Source organism: Tauraco erythrolophus, chromosome 7, assembly GCF_009769465.1.
Source record: "Tauraco erythrolophus isolate bTauEry1 chromosome 7, bTauEry1.pri, whole genome shotgun sequence".
NCBI lineage: Eukaryota > Metazoa > Chordata > Aves > Musophagiformes > Musophagidae > Tauraco > Tauraco erythrolophus.
This window is the reverse complement of record NC_141471.1, coordinates 37,719,353-37,737,984: the sequence shown is the minus strand read 5'-3', so window position 1 is coordinate 37,737,984 and position 18,632 is coordinate 37,719,353. Positions and strand designations below refer to the sequence as shown.

General features: G+C 37.2%; 1 protein-coding gene across 4 annotated transcripts in view; it reads left to right on the top strand.

Moving 5' to 3' along the window:
* Window positions 1-18,632, top strand: part of SKAP2 (src kinase associated phosphoprotein 2) — a 123,561-nt gene that overhangs the window by 71,245 nt on the left and 33,684 nt on the right. For 2 of the 4 annotated variants that reach the window (XM_086614719.1, XM_086614720.1), the window contains exons 5-9: window positions 4,379-4,456; window positions 5,194-5,277; window positions 14,229-14,353; window positions 15,256-15,319; window positions 15,687-15,788. In XM_086614719.1, the coding sequence (XP_086470845.1) occupies window positions 4,379-4,456; window positions 5,194-5,277; window positions 14,229-14,353; window positions 15,256-15,319; window positions 15,687-15,788 (453 nt within the window). The remainder of the gene's footprint in view (window positions 1-4,378; window positions 4,457-5,193; window positions 5,278-14,228; window positions 14,354-15,255; window positions 15,320-15,686; window positions 15,789-18,632) is intronic. The other 2 variants (XM_086614721.1, XM_086614722.1) reach the window with 2 other exon arrangements.

The window sequence follows — 18,632 nt, the reverse complement described above, 5'->3', positions numbered from 1 at the left end:
ATGCTATCTTACATCCCTAAGATGAAAGTTCCTTGCATCTCTCTGTTTCATTTCTTATAGCGGACAATCTCCAGTGAAATTAAAGGAAACTGAAATTCAGGCCGTTTCACCTGCATCCATGAGGGAAGGAAAATTTTTCCTTGTCCTGAAGACATCCTGTGTCGTGCATAGGAGTATGGTATTTGGGAATTCAGAGCTCCAAACTCTAAAGGAGTATGTGACTTGAAGGAAGTTGTTCCATTTGCTTCACAGTTCTTTATTAAAAAATAGTAACGCCTTCTTTCTTGGCAGTCTTTCTCTGTGTTAAATAGATTCTTTGCAGAAGGAGCTGTCGTACTCAAAGTCCCATGCAGTAGTCAACTAATGCATCTCTGATCTCAGCTGCTAGGGCAATGTAAACAAATGCTGTTTTACTATAACAAAACGCTGCTTTAGTGATACTTTCTTTTTTTTTTTTTGTTTTAGAAGATTTGTGCCAAGCCTGATCTATTTCCAATGAATGAGGAAGCAACATTTTGATTGAAAGCAACTGCAAAAACCAACCTGCTATGCAAATCCCAAGCTTTCAGTTGGGAGTTCCCACATCTAGGGATTGCAGTTCACTCTAAATCCTGTTTGAGATGTGGACAAAAGAGTAAAGCAATGAACACAATGGAAGAAAGGTAGAAAGGTGACATAGTTTAAGAGTCTTCCGTGCTGACTCTAGGTGGTAGCTGGAGGGAAGACATCGTTCTTCTTTCTTCCCGTCATTGTTTTTGTTGCAGTACAGGGGTAAGAGTGTATCTGTGTTTGTGTCTTTTTTCCTGCCACATATGCGCAACACCTGCGGTTAATGAGAATCTGAGAGGAGGTCATTCTTTCTTTTTCTTTATACTTTTCATGCTAATTATTCTCTCTCCCCTTCCTTCTGGATGTACAGAAAACGAAAGAAGGAATTGAATTGGATTTATGCTTTTTCCTTCGTGTACCACTGTATGTGTCTGGAAAGATGTTATAGCAGTCTTCCAGTACCTAAAGGGGGCCTATAAGAAAGCTGAAGAGGGACTTTCTGCAACGGTATGTAGTGATAGGACAAGGGGACAATGGATTTAAACTGAAAGAGGATAGATTTAGATTAGCTTTAAGGAAGATATTCTTCACTCTGAGGGTGGTGGAACAGGTTGTCCAGAGAAGCTGTGGATGCCCCATCCTGGGAAGCGTTCAAGGCCAGGTTGGATGAGGCTTTGAGCAACCTGATGTAGTAGAAGGTATCCCTGCCCATGGCAGGAGGGTGGGGACTACATGATCTTTAAAGTCCCTTCCAATCCAAACTGTTCTATGACTCTATAATATTACAACTGGGTCCCTCTACCCTACCCATTTGCTTAAAGTTCCATTGTATTTTGTGGTTCCCAGGTCTTTTTTCTGCAGTGTCAGCAGAACAGTGGAAGATTGCATTTTTTTTCATGCAGGTTCTTTTCTTCATGAGCTTTCAATGCCCTGTGCAAAAGAAATTTAGTTTCAGAAAATGCCATTATCGAATTTATCCTGACTTATATCAGCAGAAGTGGCAAAACAGAGTGGTTTTGACTTCTAGCTCTCTGAAGTAGTTCATAGATTGATAGATTTCTAGGTTGGAAAAGACCTTAGAGATCATCAAGTCCAACCGTCCCTAATCCCCATTAAACCATATCCCTAAGTAGATCATCCACCCTATTCTTAAACACATCCAGGGATGGGGACTCAACCACCTCCCTGGGCAGCCTATTCCAGTGGCTGACAACCCTTTCAGAGAAGAAATACTTCCTAACATCCAACCTGAATCTCCCCTAAGCTTATACCCATTTCCTCTTGTTCTATCACCCATCACTGATGTAAAGAGCCCTTCCCCTACCTCCCCACCATCCCTTCTCAAGTATTTGTAGGCTGTAATCAGGTCTCCCCTCAGCCTCCTCTTCTCCAGGCTAAACAGCCCCGACTCCCTCAGCCGCTTCTCGTAAGTTTTATTTTCCAGCCCCTTGACCAGTTTAGTCGTCCTTCTTTGGACTCGCTCCAGGAGCTCAATATCTCTCTTAAAGCGAGGGGCCCAAAACTGGGCACAATATTCCAGGTGCGGCCTCACCAGTGCCGAGTACAGGGGCAGGATCACTTCCCTGTTCCTGCTGGTTACACTATTCTTGATACACTAGTTAGTTCAGGTGAGCTTCTACCTATAGGCAGGGTAAGATTAAGGAAGTCCCTGAAGTATGTGCTTGTTTGGGACTGTATGCCCCATTTGATTTGGCTGTTCATTAAATGATCGCTTGCCAAGCTTTGTCATCAAAACCAAAATTGATACGAACAATAGTGTATGAAAATAGATCCAAATAGTTGTTGAAGTTCTTAAACTCAAAAATTTAAGAATAAACTGGTTTTGTCTGTTTGTTTAATTAGGCTTTACATCTTCCACCTCTGTGGGGATGCACTGTTCTAAAATGAGCTCTGCTGGATGAGGTAAAGATGTAAGTGTTGCACACTGATGCCTCCCAATGACCGATATAAAGCAGCACACTATATGTATTTGTAAAACTCTTCACCTCCCCCACTCATAATATCATCATTAGGTCATCTTTTAAAGTAACTGTTAAATTTACAATGTACCAGCCAGCAACTGTCTTTGTGTTAAATTCTCATTTAGCGTTGTGCAGTAATTGCATGTTATCAAGCGAGGGGGGACAGCTGCAGCATTTTAAAATGCATGTGCATGCAGCCAATAACTCTTGTATTTTTAACACAGTAGTAACAATTTCGTAGAAACTGAAATAATAGCTAGTATACTCCTGATCTTTAATATTAATTTAAAAAAATCAGTGGAAATGTCAATGTATATAAAATTCTATCTACTACCATATGATATCCAACAAAATCTTTTGTTGTCTAAAAAGTCAGTTGTGTTATTTGAGGAATACGTTCTCATTTTGAGTATTTTCGTACTTGAAAAAATAACATTCTCTGAAAGTTCTTACCTCTTTTTCTTTCTTTTTTCCTCTCACAACCGTATTTAAATAAGACCACCATAAACCAACTCATTTGTGGACACTGATTAAAAAATGTTCTATTTTAAGAAACAACCTAAAAATCCAAGAATTTGGCATCATCTTCCAGAGGCAGTATTTTTGGTTCAAGGTCAGACAATTGATCTTTAACCCACTCTGCGTAGCTGAAAGTGTTTCTTTAGTACAGAGATTGTCTGCTGATATCAGTCCTTTTTTGTATGCTTATATTGGTAGAACTTAATGAGATTACATATATTTTGATGAATAATTGCTGCCGTGTAAACTTGCCAGCTACCTACAGTGACTCTTATGAATATTTGATGATAATAAGTAGTAGGAACTTCACTGTGATGCTCACATGCACTTAAAAAAACAGCAACACAGGAATAGCTTTTGTTCTGCTTCTTTACTTGCTTTGAACAGTGTGATGTTTATATATGTGTTAATTATTAAGCATAGCTAACATCTTTCTGTTCTTAATCCTAGGAGTTCCATTTAAATCATAATTCTGTTGTTTTAGGAGGGGAAGGATGCAGGATGGAAGAATCAATTTTTAACATTTAGATTTCTATTTTAAGTTGAGGGAGGGTTGACTGGTCAGTCTCATGCTTCTAGCTGTGTATTAGCAGTTGAGAAAAAGGTAAAAAATACAGTGGAACATGCTCACCATCTTGAAGATGCAGCTGTGTTCTACAAAATCTAAAATTAGTATCTGTAGATCTACAGTTTTGTAGACTTCTGTGCAATGTCTTTGGTCTATCCAGTGTTGGATTATAGATCCTATAGGCAGTAGTTTTGTGTCGTATTAGGCAATGTCTGTAAAAAACAGGCATCACGTTTTACCGTTCTTCATCTGGTTTCTTTTTTTGTAGGTAATGTAATAGAGAGTCTGCACCTTGTATGTTGTTTCAAGATGTTTTTGTGTGAAGCTGGTATTGAAAACCACGTTCCTGATTTACTTGTGTTGAATTAATCGTGTTGAGTTGTGATACTTGGTTTTGTTTGCACATTCGAAAACTTACTGCTTTCATTATCCAGCTTGCTTTACAGACCATGTTCAAAATGCAAACTAATGTTTTCTAAGTTGCCGTAGCTTGTTTAATTATATATTTTTCCTTTTGAGAATTGCAGGGCCTGCTACACAGCTATATTTTTCCTTACTAAAGTGGTGAGAACAGCAGCAACAGCTCTGACATTTGTAGTTAGAGGATCTTTGTACTTAAAATGATCTGACATAGTAATTACTAGAATTCTTTTTTCTAGTAGCTCCTGCATATTGAGAGTGTAAAATCTGTAAGTTTATTACTGTTACTGTAGTAAATTGCTTGAAAAGCAGTGCCTCACAGAACTTATTTTTCTTTCAGGGAATCAGTTTCCTCCTATTGCAGCTCAAGATCTTCAGTTTGTTCTGAAGGCTGGATACCTGGAAAAACGCAGAAAAGGTAGGTCTATCTTTGTGAAAACTAGTGCATGTTTTAGATCCGAGAAGTCTATGTGTCAGTATTCGATGCCATACGCACAAATAACTTTATACAGGAGTGATAAATAAAATGGAATGGAAACTGAAATGTTTAAGCATTATTATGCAAAAGAAGTACAATGCGTAATTGCTCCGGCAGTATTAAAAGAAAATCCTATTTCTTTATTGACTAAAAAAAAATCATGCTGTGAAAGTCCGCTGTCAGCGATAATTCAGAGACTTTCAGATATGTTTTGAAGAAAACATTAGGAACGTATGTAAAAGTACCATATGTTGACTTCATGTTTCAGTGAGCATCAAGATTTATTTTCCTTCAACAGGGCAAATATTGATCTCAGCTTTGGTTCAGTCAATATTTACCTTGATTCAATAAATCTTATATTGTCACTTTAATACCCACTTAATGCTGCAATAACTCTAGGAAATATTTAGGAAGTTGTTCATTATTTCCTTATATTTAATGTTACGCATGACTTCTCTCTTTTATATGATTTCAAATTCCTATTGGATTTCTTACTACCAATTTTTATTTCTAATTTCCTTCTTAGTGCCGTACATTTCTTCATATCCACATTTTGTTTCCTTTCCTTAGCAATTTTCCTGTCTCCTTCTCCCTCTTTCCTCACCCTTGAAAAGAAGTAACATATTTGTGTTCAATAACTCCATAAAGTGATATAACACAAATTATATTAATTGCAGACCACAGTTTTCTCGGCTTTGAATGGCAAAAGCGTTGGTGTGCTATCAGTAAGACGGTCTTCTATTATTATGGAAGTGACAAAGGTAATTATAATAATTATGATAAACTATAAAAACGATCTTTTAATGCACAGAAGAATATGAAAGCTTTAGCGGGGTTGGAAGCTGCAAATCTAAGGTCATTTTAAGAGAACAAATGAAACTTTTGAAAGAATAGTTGGTTCTTAAACAGTGCTGTGAATTTAAAAAATGTGTGAATATTTTTCAGAATCTGTAAGTGATATGCTTATTTTCCAAAGCAGAGAAACTGAGCAAAAAAGATTGTTACCTGCAAAGCTACTTTGTGTGCCAATAACAGCTAGCTATTAGGTTTGATAGTTTGCTGGTACTCGATTAATTTACTGCACAGAAAATGCTCTTTCAGTCCCAATAGGATTTTCATTTTAAAACACCCTCTAGCAATTATAGCTTTGGAGTTCATAAAGATAGTTCTTTCCAGGAAAATGTTAGTCTAAAAACCGCAGAGTGGAGTTCCATATTTCTTTCTAAAGAGCTTATGTTCTGAAAAAGCTAGAAATGATGTAACTAAAAGCTAATCATGGAGACTGTCGAGGCTAGCTTCTGAAGGTAACTTTTAATGGCCACTTTAGAAAGAATCTGGCATAAACGTTAAGATATAACTTTGAATTTTAAAAATTGACAGTCAAATAAAACATCCTTTAAATTGTGCGCCAAGTGTATTTGATATTTAAGAGTAAAACAAATCATACAGAAATATATCTGAGTAAATTTTAAAGTGCAATTCTGTATTTTTTTCCCCACAAAAGAATACTTATTCCTGGGCAAACTTTCCATTGAAGCTTTTTTCTTCTTCTTGTTTGTGGGACCCTACTTGAGATTAGTGCAAGTAGTTATTTTGTATTGTTTTATTCGAAAACTACTTTAGTTTGGTCCAGTTTGTTCCACTCTTCAATATGCTGGCTCATTTAAACTCATCCTCTCCCTGAAAAAAAAACAAAACAAACAGAAATAAAGTAAGCACCTAATTGTAAGTCCAGTTTTCATTCTGCTACAGTTTCCCATCATATTCTTTGTTTTCAGAGTTGATATTTTCAGAGTTTTCAAGATATACTTCTTTAGTATATCTGCTAAATGTTTTTTTCTTTACTCTTTCCTTGGGATTTACAGATTGATCAAACTTCAAAAACATAAACAATCTTACTTAAAAAATTTTGAGGAGATGTGGCAAAACACTAATTTGTCAATAATAATTTGTTTCTCTGGAAAAATATCTTGTGTTGTTTATTTATATATAGTTGTACATTATCTAGTACTTAAAAAGTGGCAATTTATTTGGTCAGAATATATGGCTAGTTCTTAAAGATTGTTACAGGTTTTTAAATATTTTGCTTTTCATCTGCTAGTTTTTGCAAAACCAAAAAAAGAAAAGAAAGAAAAAATAAAAGGCTTTGTGATTTTTACTTTGTTTCTCTTATGTCTATGATAACAATTATTTATGCTTTCTAGCATATGTTTTTTGGATTAAGGTAGGAAAACTGCCTACTTCCCCTTTTTCTATCTGTGTTTTTACTTTTGCAACAACCTGACTGTCAAGGCTACATTGTCGTTTCTAATACCTATGCTGAAAATTAAGAAACGTGCAAACATGTTCCCTAGCACTTGGCGTGTTGGTGTCATGTTAGGAATTCACTGTGATACACTATGGAATTTCTTTCCTTTATAGATCTATAGACAGATGCTTTGGCTTATACATTTACAGCTTTTGTAGGCTGCAGATTGTTTGGGGAAGATCCTCCTGACTGTAACCTAATGATATGGTAGAAGCACATTAGTCCATGGAGCAGTTTTTGGGAATTGTATAAACGTGACTGAACTCTAAACGGTAGCTCATGGAGCAAGCAGACAAAGCTGCATGAATTTCTGGCTACCTCCTTGTGACTGGTGCTGCTAGCACAGAAAAACTAGCGAGCATGGTGGAATGGTATTGTCTTGCAGATCTGGGATGAGCAACAGTCACTCCAGAAGGTGCCTTTGAAGAAGAAAGCTTTTTCCTAGACTGATTTGAGGTACTTTCTTCAGCCTTTTGATGTCGTAGTACATTAAGGATTCCTGTTCCAATGCAGAATGAAGTTGCCATCATTGTGCAGAAACAGGACACCAGAGCCTGCTTTAGTTTCGTGGCAAACTAGTTTGCTGTTGAAACTGAGCTGTCGCGCTGATGGTTGTTAACATATATGCTATTGTTTATTATGCAGTTTAGCTGCAGATGTCAGCATGGATGAGGTGTGTGAGGAGGCAATCCTGAGGAGATTTAGCATCTTGTCACTGGAAGAACCGGAGGTCATTTTCGCTCTCAGTGTTAATGTCCAGCAGTGGTACTTGCTCTCGTACGCTGTCGTGTTGGGGCCCTTCTTCTTTTGTTGTGACCTTTGATGATGTACCAGATAACTTGGGCCATGCAGAAAACGAAGGTGTATTCTTACCAACCCTGGAAGAGTGGTGGAGCGTGCATCTGGGGGGCTTCATGCAAATCGCTGCTGCCTCCTGAACGGTTGGGATGGTGTCTGTATAAACAACGCCGATCTGCCCAAGCCTGTGCAGTGCCTGCAGATGTTTTGTATCAGCTGGTCCCTGGTTTCTGACAGGTTCCAGGGCTGATTCACACAGCCAGAAAATTCCCTCTTGTCGATGTGAACCCGGTTTGAAGAGAGACAGGGGAGAGGGGGATTCCTTAGGTGCCTGCGTCACGTTGAATGGGTGATGGAGCGCTGATGCCTGTGTGTTGTGGGACATAATGCAGAGAGGCAGCAGGGATTTCTAGCTCCTGCTTGGCTTGTTTTGAGTTTTGTATGTTTTTAAAACTGGACATGTAGGCGAATAATCTGTGAAGGATATTTTGTGTCTGGTGCAGTGTGTATTTTGTTGGCCAAGGTTTGATTTTCACGCTTAAATATCAGCGTAAACGTAACCGAATGCTAAACGTGAGGCTGTAGGATGACTTTTTGTTAGGCTGTGTAGATTTGTTGTTTCCAGACCACTTTTAATTCCTCTAACTTTCTCCTTTTTACATTGGGAAAGCAAGAAGTAGTATGGAAGTGTATCAAGCTCACACACACATATAAGGAGAAATCTCAGAACCATTTGTTCAGACCTGAATGATGAAAAATAAGAGCCCTAGTCCAGGATAATATAGTAAAAGCTAAAGCCTGTGAAAGTACAGTAGATGACTGTGTTTGTGTATGTGTGTGTGTTCACCTAAGTGTTTACAAGCATCCTTTTAACAGTTATGGTGTCCGCAGGCTAATGAATGTCTTGTTTCTCTGTTTCCTCCGCCGTTTTCTCATACGTTTGGTGCTGTATTGGACACTGAAACAGTGTTATTTATCCCTGCAATATAGACAGGTCTGAGTGAATCACCTACATTTTTTTTATTCGCTGATCAATGGTATGTGGAGTAAATGGAGGAATAAAGCTTAAAGGTTTGACCTAATTAAATGTCAGAAACAGGTGTGGCAGGAAGCACGTGTATTTTTGTGCTTGTGCTGCAATATCTGTTGCCAGCGTGTGCCCCGCAATGTTGCAGAGAAGCATGTTCAAATGTCAGAGCTGGTTTGGATTTCCAGAAGCTTGTCTGGTCCTCCTTTTCGTAGTCTTTCCTTCCATAAACCTTTTACAGTCCTTCTCTTTTCTTTGCTTCCATGCAGTTGCGTCCTGAGTTGGGTACTCTGTTTGCATATCGTTTTTCGTGTTCAGGCACCTAGGTGGTGTGGCTAACCTTTCGCACCTCAAAGTGCATGTGAAGAAGGAAAGTTAATTTGTTGCTTTATAAATGAATGAATTAATGGCTTCATTACTTCTTCATCACTAGGCCACAGTGTTATATGCCCTTCTGTCTCAGCAAACTGGAGAGATCAGCTAAATGTTTAGCAAGACAGTAATTGATAACATCATGGTAATTTTTCCCCTGTTAATGGGCACTAAAAATTTATTTTCATTTTTATAACTTGAAAACGGTATCTGCCTGCTTGCCAGTAATATGATGTTGAAGAGGGTGATAATTCAGAGGCTTTTAGAAAAGTCTGAGGTTTGTTTTTTTTTTCCAATTTATTTATTTTTCATTTTTAATAAAGACATGAAAATTTGGGATTTCTGTGAATAGTAAGATAGTGGTGGCCAGGCCAGTGGATGGACTACTTCTATTTGTGCAAAAGAGGATTTTTTTTGTTTTGTTTTATTTTTTTGAAGAACTTGGTGACTGAACAATATTAAGGGAGGAGAAAGCCTAGAGTTGCATTTGCAAATCTGTCCTAGTGACTTGCCTAACTAGGCTACTGGAATTTCTTTCACATGTGAGGCTTGCAAATTTCTCTTTCTAGGAGTGAGGAAAGATACACAAACCCAATGGAAAGCTGTTCAAGCATCATTTTGCTTTTAGCTACAGACCTCCTTCTCTTAGTCCTCCCTCTCTGAACAACCACATTGGAAAGGCAAAAATCCTTGTTTAGTTTAGACTTTTGACAGAATCTGTAACAGAAATCTGCGGGAATTGTGAATGTTCAATAGGACTTTGTTGTAGCAGGGTGACAGCAATCAAAGGCATCTATCTAATGAATACTGAGTCTTCTGCTCCAAGAATGTTAAATTCAGACCTCAAGAGGCACACTTGCCATAAATAGTGTGTTATTTCAGAAATAACTAATAAGTATAAGCAAACTGAATGTAAACAAACTGGTGCCCTAAATAGCATGTTTCAATCATTGCCTCCATTTCTTCATTTTTTTAAATTTAGATTAAAGGAAAGGAAAAAAAATAATAGTCCATTGCATTTTTGATCTGCTGTCTAAAAGGGAAGAACTTCTATGCATGCGTTTGGAAAGGACTGTTCCAAAAGCTGGAAAAGAAATTACCATTTTGGAGATATTGACACCTACTATTTTTAGAAAGCAGACATCCTGTGTATGGAAAAGCATGTGAAACTACATTTGTCATGAAGCCATGTAAACCGTAAGATCTTACAGGCTCCTAATTTCAAGATGAAGAGAGTTAAATTATAGATTCTAATACTATCTATAAATACTTTATCACTCTCTGAAATCTTTCTATTTGCCTTTATTCCTTATGCCTTTCTCTGTTACTTCTTTCCTTTCTACTATCTGAGTCCCCTCTGTTCTTCAGAACGCACTGATTCTTTTTACATGTGCTAATAATATGTGCACATCGCCTTAGGCCTCAAATTTACAACCCAATCATTTCAAGACCCCGTTGAAGGTTTACCCTTCTTTGTTTTAAAAGTTCCCATGGACTCAGTTACGCAAGGTTACTTCGAAACCCTTTTTCTCTGCTTCCCTTGAGACTCTTTTTTTCCCAATATAATATTGGCCCTGTTTCCGTTGTTAACATTTCACTATTTTTAGTATGAACAAAGTTTATATGTAAGAAAAATGTTTAAAGTGGCTCTCAAATTTCATTCAAATCTGTATTTTCTCTATTTTAAATATAGCCCCTCATATTTATTTCCCTCAAATATCTATGTACTAGTTTTGACTTTTTTTTTAAAGTACTTAGTGCCTGACTCTCCTCCACTCTGTTATATTAACTTTTTGCAATTCTAAATTCCTGACACAAAATTATCTACACAGACTCAGATTTATTTTTCTGTTGTGTGCCTGGAATGGGGAGAAGGGAAAAGGAGGAGGAGATGAGAGCAAAACCCAGCTTATTCTGAAATAAAATTTGACTGATTGTGGAACAACTTACACTTGATGATGTTCGCGATCCTTTTTTGTTTTTACAAGACTGATTATGCTTTTGCAGTAATGTAATTTTACAGTATTACGCTTTTGCAATTTTGTTCTATGTTGTTCTGGGACAACTTAAGGGTTTCCTGTTGTTGAATTGCAAAGCCCTATCTTGAGAAAACAAGAGGCAGCAAGAATTTTATCCTCCTTCAGAGAAGTGTGTTCTATCTGCATGTCTCTCCCTCCTTCCTCCTAAATATGCCGTTGTATTCCTGCCTAGGCAAAACTCCAGTTCTGATTTGAGGGTTCAAAATGAAAGTGAAGTCTCTGCAATGTAAATGTGCTTCCTAAAGCTACTTTTAAGGCTCCCACCATAAAAACCAACTATATCTAATTTTAAGTCTCCAAGTAAAATCTTTAAGTCTTCAGAGTTTTTAAACATCAAAAACTGTTTGACTCTTCCTAAAGCACAGTCTCCAGAAAATATTTCTGGTATAACTCTGAATGGAAAGTTCACAGAAGTCACTGTGGTACTAACTTCACATGGCAGCTTTAAACTGAAAGCCCAAGTCTATCTGCACGCCTAGTAAGCTGCAAGCCTTTGCCGATAGATGAAGTTGAGATGGTCATTTGTTCTGGTGATCACAAGATGGCCCTGCCTTCAAGCCTGCACCTGACTGCTGGGCCTGTCCAAACGGCTACCATGGGTCGTGATTTGCTCTGCGGTAATCAGGTGATGGGGTTGGTCTCCACTCCAACCTGGAAGGATGTATTCTGCCAGAGTAACTGGGGTTTGTAGACCTCCTTTGCTTGTCACCATCAGAGCATGCAGCTGAGCTAGAGCTGACCCGTGTCCTGCCGTTCCATATTTGTGGAGCTGTTTCTCAGGACGTGCTAGGTCTATCTCTGGCTTGTTGCCACAGGGAGTGTGAATGCATGCTGAGAGTCTTTCTCTCAACTTTAATGGGTTCTGGGTTAGGGCTGTGAAGTGTCTCATTGTCTTAAAATTTCCTTGTGGTCAACATTTTAAGCATGTGCATAATGCCACACTGGGCTTCAATCAGAGGCACTTTACTGCACAGTCAATTAGAAACAAAAGTAGCAATGCTATGACTAGTCTGTTGCTATAAAGGTCAGCGAAAGAATTTAATAGCAAAGGAGATTATTTTTTTTGGTGGTGTGTACAGGTGATTTTCATTAGCCCTGGAACAGCATATTCAGAGAGATAAGACAAAGACAGTATAAACAATAAAACAATCAAACGCAATGTGGATACCATGCACCGCGTTCCCCTTCCAGTACAAAGTACAGAGTCTTTCTGTTTTAACTGTAAGGCTCTTTGAAAGAACAAGTACCAGTACAGAGGTCATCTGAGACTAGCTCTGTAAAACTGTATTACCATAAAAGGGACCATCCACGTCACAGAGAAGCAGTCTCAGAAACAATCCAAGAGACTAAATTTGAATACTTGCCTCATTTTTATCTTGACAAAATGTTTCTACCTTTTGAACCTGGTATTTGTTTATTCTGTCTGTGTGCTCCCATCTTCTTGGTTTTTGATAAACCTCCAGCATGGGAGAGTGAGAAATTAATGTAGTTTCACTTCTTCTTCTCCCTGAGGTCACAAGTGAGGGAACAGTAAAATTTCTAGGCAGAAATGAATTTCATTAAAAGGGAACCTAGTTAACCTATTGCAAGTTATTATTTATAATATCTGCCTTGCGATCCCTTGAATTTTGCATCTGTGTGCTGTTTGATTGTAGGAGTGGAAGACTGAGCAAATATAAAATATTAGTACTGTATCATTAGTACTTAATTAAGGCATAATAAAACTTACTGTGGGAGAAGGGACTAGAAAAGAAAATAGAACAGTGCCCTGGATTTCCTCATATAATTGTGTTATTTAATATTTACTTGCCCTGGGTGAGAGTTCGTAAAAAGGTGGTAGGACGAAGAATTTGTGTCTATGTGCATGTCAGATTACTAGCAAGAGTATTTGTATGGTGACTGCTCTTGCATCCATTGATGTTCATGTTGCTTTGTTAGCCAGTTTTTGCCCTCTTAGGAGTGGAAAAAAAGGTTTGCTTTCCTGTTAAATTTCGAGAAAGGTGACAAAATTTTGTTGAAAATGGTAGTTTTTCCTGTTTTATCTGCTCTAGAAGTTTTCTCCTTTTGTTGACAAACATAAGCAATGGATGCTCGATTTGCACCTCAGTTCTGTTCAGCAAGTAGTTTTGCTGTTGTGACTGATGCTGATTGTTAATTAATGCTTTTCTCTACTGTGGAAAAACCCCATGCTTAATGGCATTTTCTTTCATTTGCAACTGCAGTTTGTTCTTTATTTGCCTGAGCAAAATGTGACTGATGATGCCGATCTTCACTCAAACGCTGCACAGTGATCTACAGAAATTTCAAAACAGATGTACTTTTGCTTTTTTGATTTATTTTTAATGTCCACCAAAAGATTCCAGAGCACATAAAATCAGATGTAGGGTTTGGTCTGAAGAGCTCAGAAGGAGCCCACAAGTGCCTCTTGCCCAACATGCAGTATATTTAAACTCAGGCCTGTTCTAAGTGATACTTTTATAAACCAGAACCTTTGAAAAGTTGAATTGTCTTTAAAACAACCACATGGCTCTACATAATAAACTGTGGTAGGGCTCAGTACTTTTATTAGCTAATTAAACATTTGCTGTGTTGAGAGAAATGCTTTTGGAACACACGCTTGAATTTATAACAAAATTCGTTCTGTGTTTCTGCCATGTGGAAAGGAGGCGCATCTGGGAGTGGGTGGGAGAATGTGGGGAGAAGCTTTTCCAATTGCTTGAAAAGGAGTTTAAATTTTATTTTTTGAGTGAAGTGGTTAGTTTAGGATGGAGCTCAGCAAGTTCTGAGCTAGACAGGTTTTCCCATTGGTTTACTGAACCTGAAAGAGACACTGATTTATAGGAAGCGTGTCTTGCAAGTTCCACTTCTTGGCTTTCCCTAGATACAAGTTTCGTAACATGCACTTCTTACTAAATAAGACCACCATCTGCAAACATCTCCCTGTGGAATTCCTTAGGCATCCTACAGAAAAATGTACTTTTGTGTACGTCTTCCTTTGAAATAAGGCTTTATCTCCAGAAGCATCACCTAATCATTTTGCTAAAAACCTCCCTGTTCTTTGTAAAATTCATGAAATGGAAAACAAAATCTGAATAAATGATAACCTGCTGAGCCACTTACGTTCGCTGCTGTAAATGAAGCTCTAACTTTGTTTTTTATCTCCAACAGACAAACAACAGAAAGGTGAATTTGCCTTAGAGGGCTACACCATCAGAATGAATAATAGCCTTCGGAAGGATGCAAAGAAAGATTGCTGTTTTGAAATCTCTGCTCCTGATAAGCGCATTTATCAGGTTGGACTTTTTTATGTTGACTTGAAATTAAATTGATAAAGCCGTTACAATTCCAGTTCATGAATTAACATTTCAGTAAAACAACTTGGACATCTTAATGAAAAAAGGAAACCCTTGCTTGCTTATATTGTATATTCATATATTAGGAAAAAAATCTGATTTAAAATATGTATGTACGTGTTCAAATATTATCTTTTTGGACAAGAGCAAGGAAATCTGTCATCTTTATCTATTGGTCATTTCAATGTTAGCATTTTAATATCTATTGTATAGTATGTCTGCATGATTTCTTGGATGAATTAAATAGCAAAAAAAAAAGTTGAAATATATATCAGTGTTAAATACATATTATATTGGTCATGGCTTTGCAAGGAAAATCTACGTAAAGGCACATATCAGCCGTGCAATTCGGAGATCTATCAGCTAGACATCAATATGGAATGTAAGTTTAATAAGTTTTAAATATCTGAGATTGCAGTTGAAAGCCGGTTAATTAAGCTGTCAGGTAGTGTGTTGGAGTCTGACAAGAACATTTTTAAGAAAACTGTACCCAGCAGTCTAAAGAAATTCATGGGTGTCTTCTAATTGTCAAGGGCAAATTTTGTTCATCAGTTCTGGCTTTGACATTGATGAAGAGAAGCAGCTTTTTTCTGCACAGCTGCCAGCTGCTGATCAGAGTTTCAAATCCATCATCCTCTCCTTCAATTACGTAAATTTGTCAAAATTAGCTGTACATTATAAGAAGCATCCTTGCAAGAAAAGTACCAGAAGACATGAAAAGAATTACTAATGGTTTCTTGAGGAAGTGATGAGAATGCTACAGTCTCTCTTTTTTATTGCTAATGAAATTGTTGTTGTGTTTTTGTCATTACTGGTAGTAGTTATTAATAAATGTTTAATAGTTCACAGCTGCCACTCCCAAAGAAGCAGAGGAATGGGTACAGGAAGTCAAATTTGTAATTCAAGGTAAGTCAGCCAATGGAGCAGTAGCCTTTATTGCCGATACTGCTTAGTGATGGTAGTTCTGTCCATTAACATGCCTGTCACGTTTGTATATCTAATATTCCCACTTGTCCAAGTTTTGAATAGCAAGTCCTAGTTCTCAGTCATGTCGTAGCTTTTACAGACTTTTCTCCTTTTGCAAGATTTTTGGGTTTTTTTTCCAAGAATACTTTTAGCTTGAGAGCTCTTCCTTATGAACGCTGTAAGAAAATAAGCAGAGTATACTGTAAGCACCAGCTCATAGGAGATGAATTGTGTTTTCATTTTGCATAAATTTCTGCTTAGGCATTCTTTTCTAGTAAATGTTAACTTTTTAACTGCTGTTACATAGATATGGAATCTAATACTATTCCTGAGGAGGAAGAGGAATATGACGATGTTGAACAAGTGAACAATGAATCAGTAGATGATAGCATTTATGAAGAAGTTAAAGGTATTGGTGAGATTTTTTTATTTTGTGACTTGTGATCGTTTTGTCTTTTCTGCTTTTAGTTTGATAACTCTGAGTGGCTAAAAGTGAGTAAAGTAACCCAATGAATAAGATAGTTTCAGATTTCAAGTTTTGCTATGACATTGAAAAAAGAACGTGTCTTCAACCAGGGCTGAGTGAGAACAGTTCCGTTTTCTTTACCAGGGGCGTCAAAATAGTGCAGAATGTGTAAAAGTGGTCTCAAGGGACTTTTGGCTCATTAACATTCTCTGGTATGCAATTTTTTTTAATTAAAAAATTGACTTGCCTTACAGCATTTTCCCCCAACTTGCCCATCATTAAACTTTATTCATTTTGGTATTTGTATTAAGCAAAAGTTTGCTATCACTCCATATGTTATCAGCTGCTGCCTAATACATGATATGATAATCCTGCAGGAAAGCAATGTGTTGGTTTGAAAGGGCTCTGGAGATGAACTGTAAATAAAGGCACCATTAAGTATTGGCATTGTGTTGTTTCATACCTTCCAGCATGACTGTGATTATACAGAAACTTTTTACTGTGGACTTCCTGATGTGGTCAAATTATTATGCCTCTAGATATCCAAGTGTACCTATCAAATGGCAAAACAGAAGAAAAAGAGCTTGGCAAAAGCTCTTGGAGTTGATTATAGACATTCAAGTATTAGGAGAAAGGTGGTCGTTCTTGATTGTATTTTAAGGTGCTATGAAAAAATCAATTTTTCCGTTACCATTAGTTAACAAATGATTTTTTTAAAGTGATATGACAACACTCAATTCTTTAAAAGCTGTCTTTTTTCGTTCAGTTTCTTTGTATTGTACCTAGACCACTTCAGTGCAGAATACATGTTCTGCTGAAAGGGGGTGCAGTGTATCGTGCATGCTGAAAAACTCTTCAGCAGTGAATATAAAAACTACGTTACAGGGCTTAATCTTATAGCTAGAGAACACAAACAAACCTTACTGCAGTGGTTTTGGGATGCTCAGGCTCCTACAGAAGGTGATCTTGTATGCTTGCCTGTGCTTTTGTTAAAGAAGCTCTAGCTGTATCTTGGGATATGTTACTCTTTTCTGAGCTTCACTTATGTTACCTGTTCATTTGAACCTCAAACAAGTATATCTAGAGCAGTAACACAAATGGTATCGGTAGAGGGCCAATAGTTAATATATGCTTTGAGTTCACAGAATTGCTGCCTTCAGAGGATTCTGCAAGAATTTAGAGTATTTAGAGTATTTTCAGTTATATCCCATTTTTATGTCAGTTTTCCAGGAACTGTTGTGTCCTAATGTGGCTAATAAATCTGAAATGTAAGAGAAGAGCTGTCACAGAGAAAGGATTGCTCTTCTGTTATTCAAGAAATCTAGTTTCAGTTTTCAGTTAAATGAATTTCTTTCCCCATCATCTTGGAGTCGTACTTCGTTTTCATGTTATCAAGTAGGGATTATTTCTTTATCTCATTCTTTCTCCCTCTTGTTTATTTGAATTATAAACTTTTTAGGAAGGACCATCTTACCTTGGACAGTGAAGCTCTTAATTTTAGCTGTGATGTGTTGACATAACTAAGTAAAAATAAAGCATTAGTTTGCAATACATTTTAAGTGATTAAAGCATCTTTTCCTCTTCCATAAACGTGCTTTAATAGTCATTTGCTTAAATGTAATGAAAAATTTATGGCTCTGATGTTTTAGAGCAGTCCTCCTCTTCTTTATTCATAGCATATTGAAGAGTATTAGATAAAGTGCTGGTTGACAAACCTCACAAGAGTAAGTCTTAGTTGGTTCATGTATAGCTGTTCATTTAACTTGATGGTAAAAGACCATACTCCACTTTGGTCTCATCTGGCTTAATTAGGCCTGATTGCTTGCATTTAATTCCAGTTGACTGTCCTTTCTGTTTTCCCAGGTAAGTGAATTACTCTTTCTTCCTTTCATGGTCAAAGGGTGGAGCATCATTATCCCTGCTGTTACCTGACTTAATAATACAGAGCAAATAAGGAATTCTGAATTCCTGTTAAGAGAACAGAGAAAAAGAATTACTTGCACAGCTCAAAATCTATGCTGAGCTCTCGAATGCAGAAGACAAATATGCTAGATTATTGTGAAGAGGGAGAAGAAATTAATCCTCACTTTGTTTTTATCTTCAAAACATCTTGATATTAGAGATTTCTGATCCTCTATTTCCACGGATCCACTAGCTTTATAAATATTGAATTTCAGGTACACAACTTGTTGTACTTCATGATTATTTATTTGACTATAATTTCCAATTTCTTAAGTAAGTAAAATTTTGCGTTTCTGTCATTCTCCAGTGTTTTTTATATCACCAGTTCAGAAACAAATTAAGCTAGTTCATGATGCAGTTCATTTTGTAATATTTGGTTTGGTATTTGAATAAAGAGTGTTTCGATTAAAAAGAGGATATGGAAGTTTTTGCATAATTTTGAAAACTGGGAATTTTGGCGAACTGTTGCAGTAATCAGAACTGACTGATGCTGTATTCTCTAGCTATCCCATTGCTTAGCTATTTTTTTCCTCTGCTTGTGGCAGGAGATAGTGTAGATGAATTTTCCAGGCAGGAGCTGAATAGCTTCAAACCAGTATCTAGAACGGTAGCAGTCTATTAGCGTTTTGAAAGCATAGATTTCAGTGGAATTCAGTTTGTACTGTCTGCTGGCAGGAGGAGTGGGTTGCTAGTTGGGGATAGGGTACAAAGAGAGGTGGGAAAAATACTCTTTTGATCTGTTAAGTCGCTTTTTTCTTTAATAGCACATACAAATACATATTTACCATAGAAATATTGTTTTCCTGGTTCTCAGTATTAGTCAGT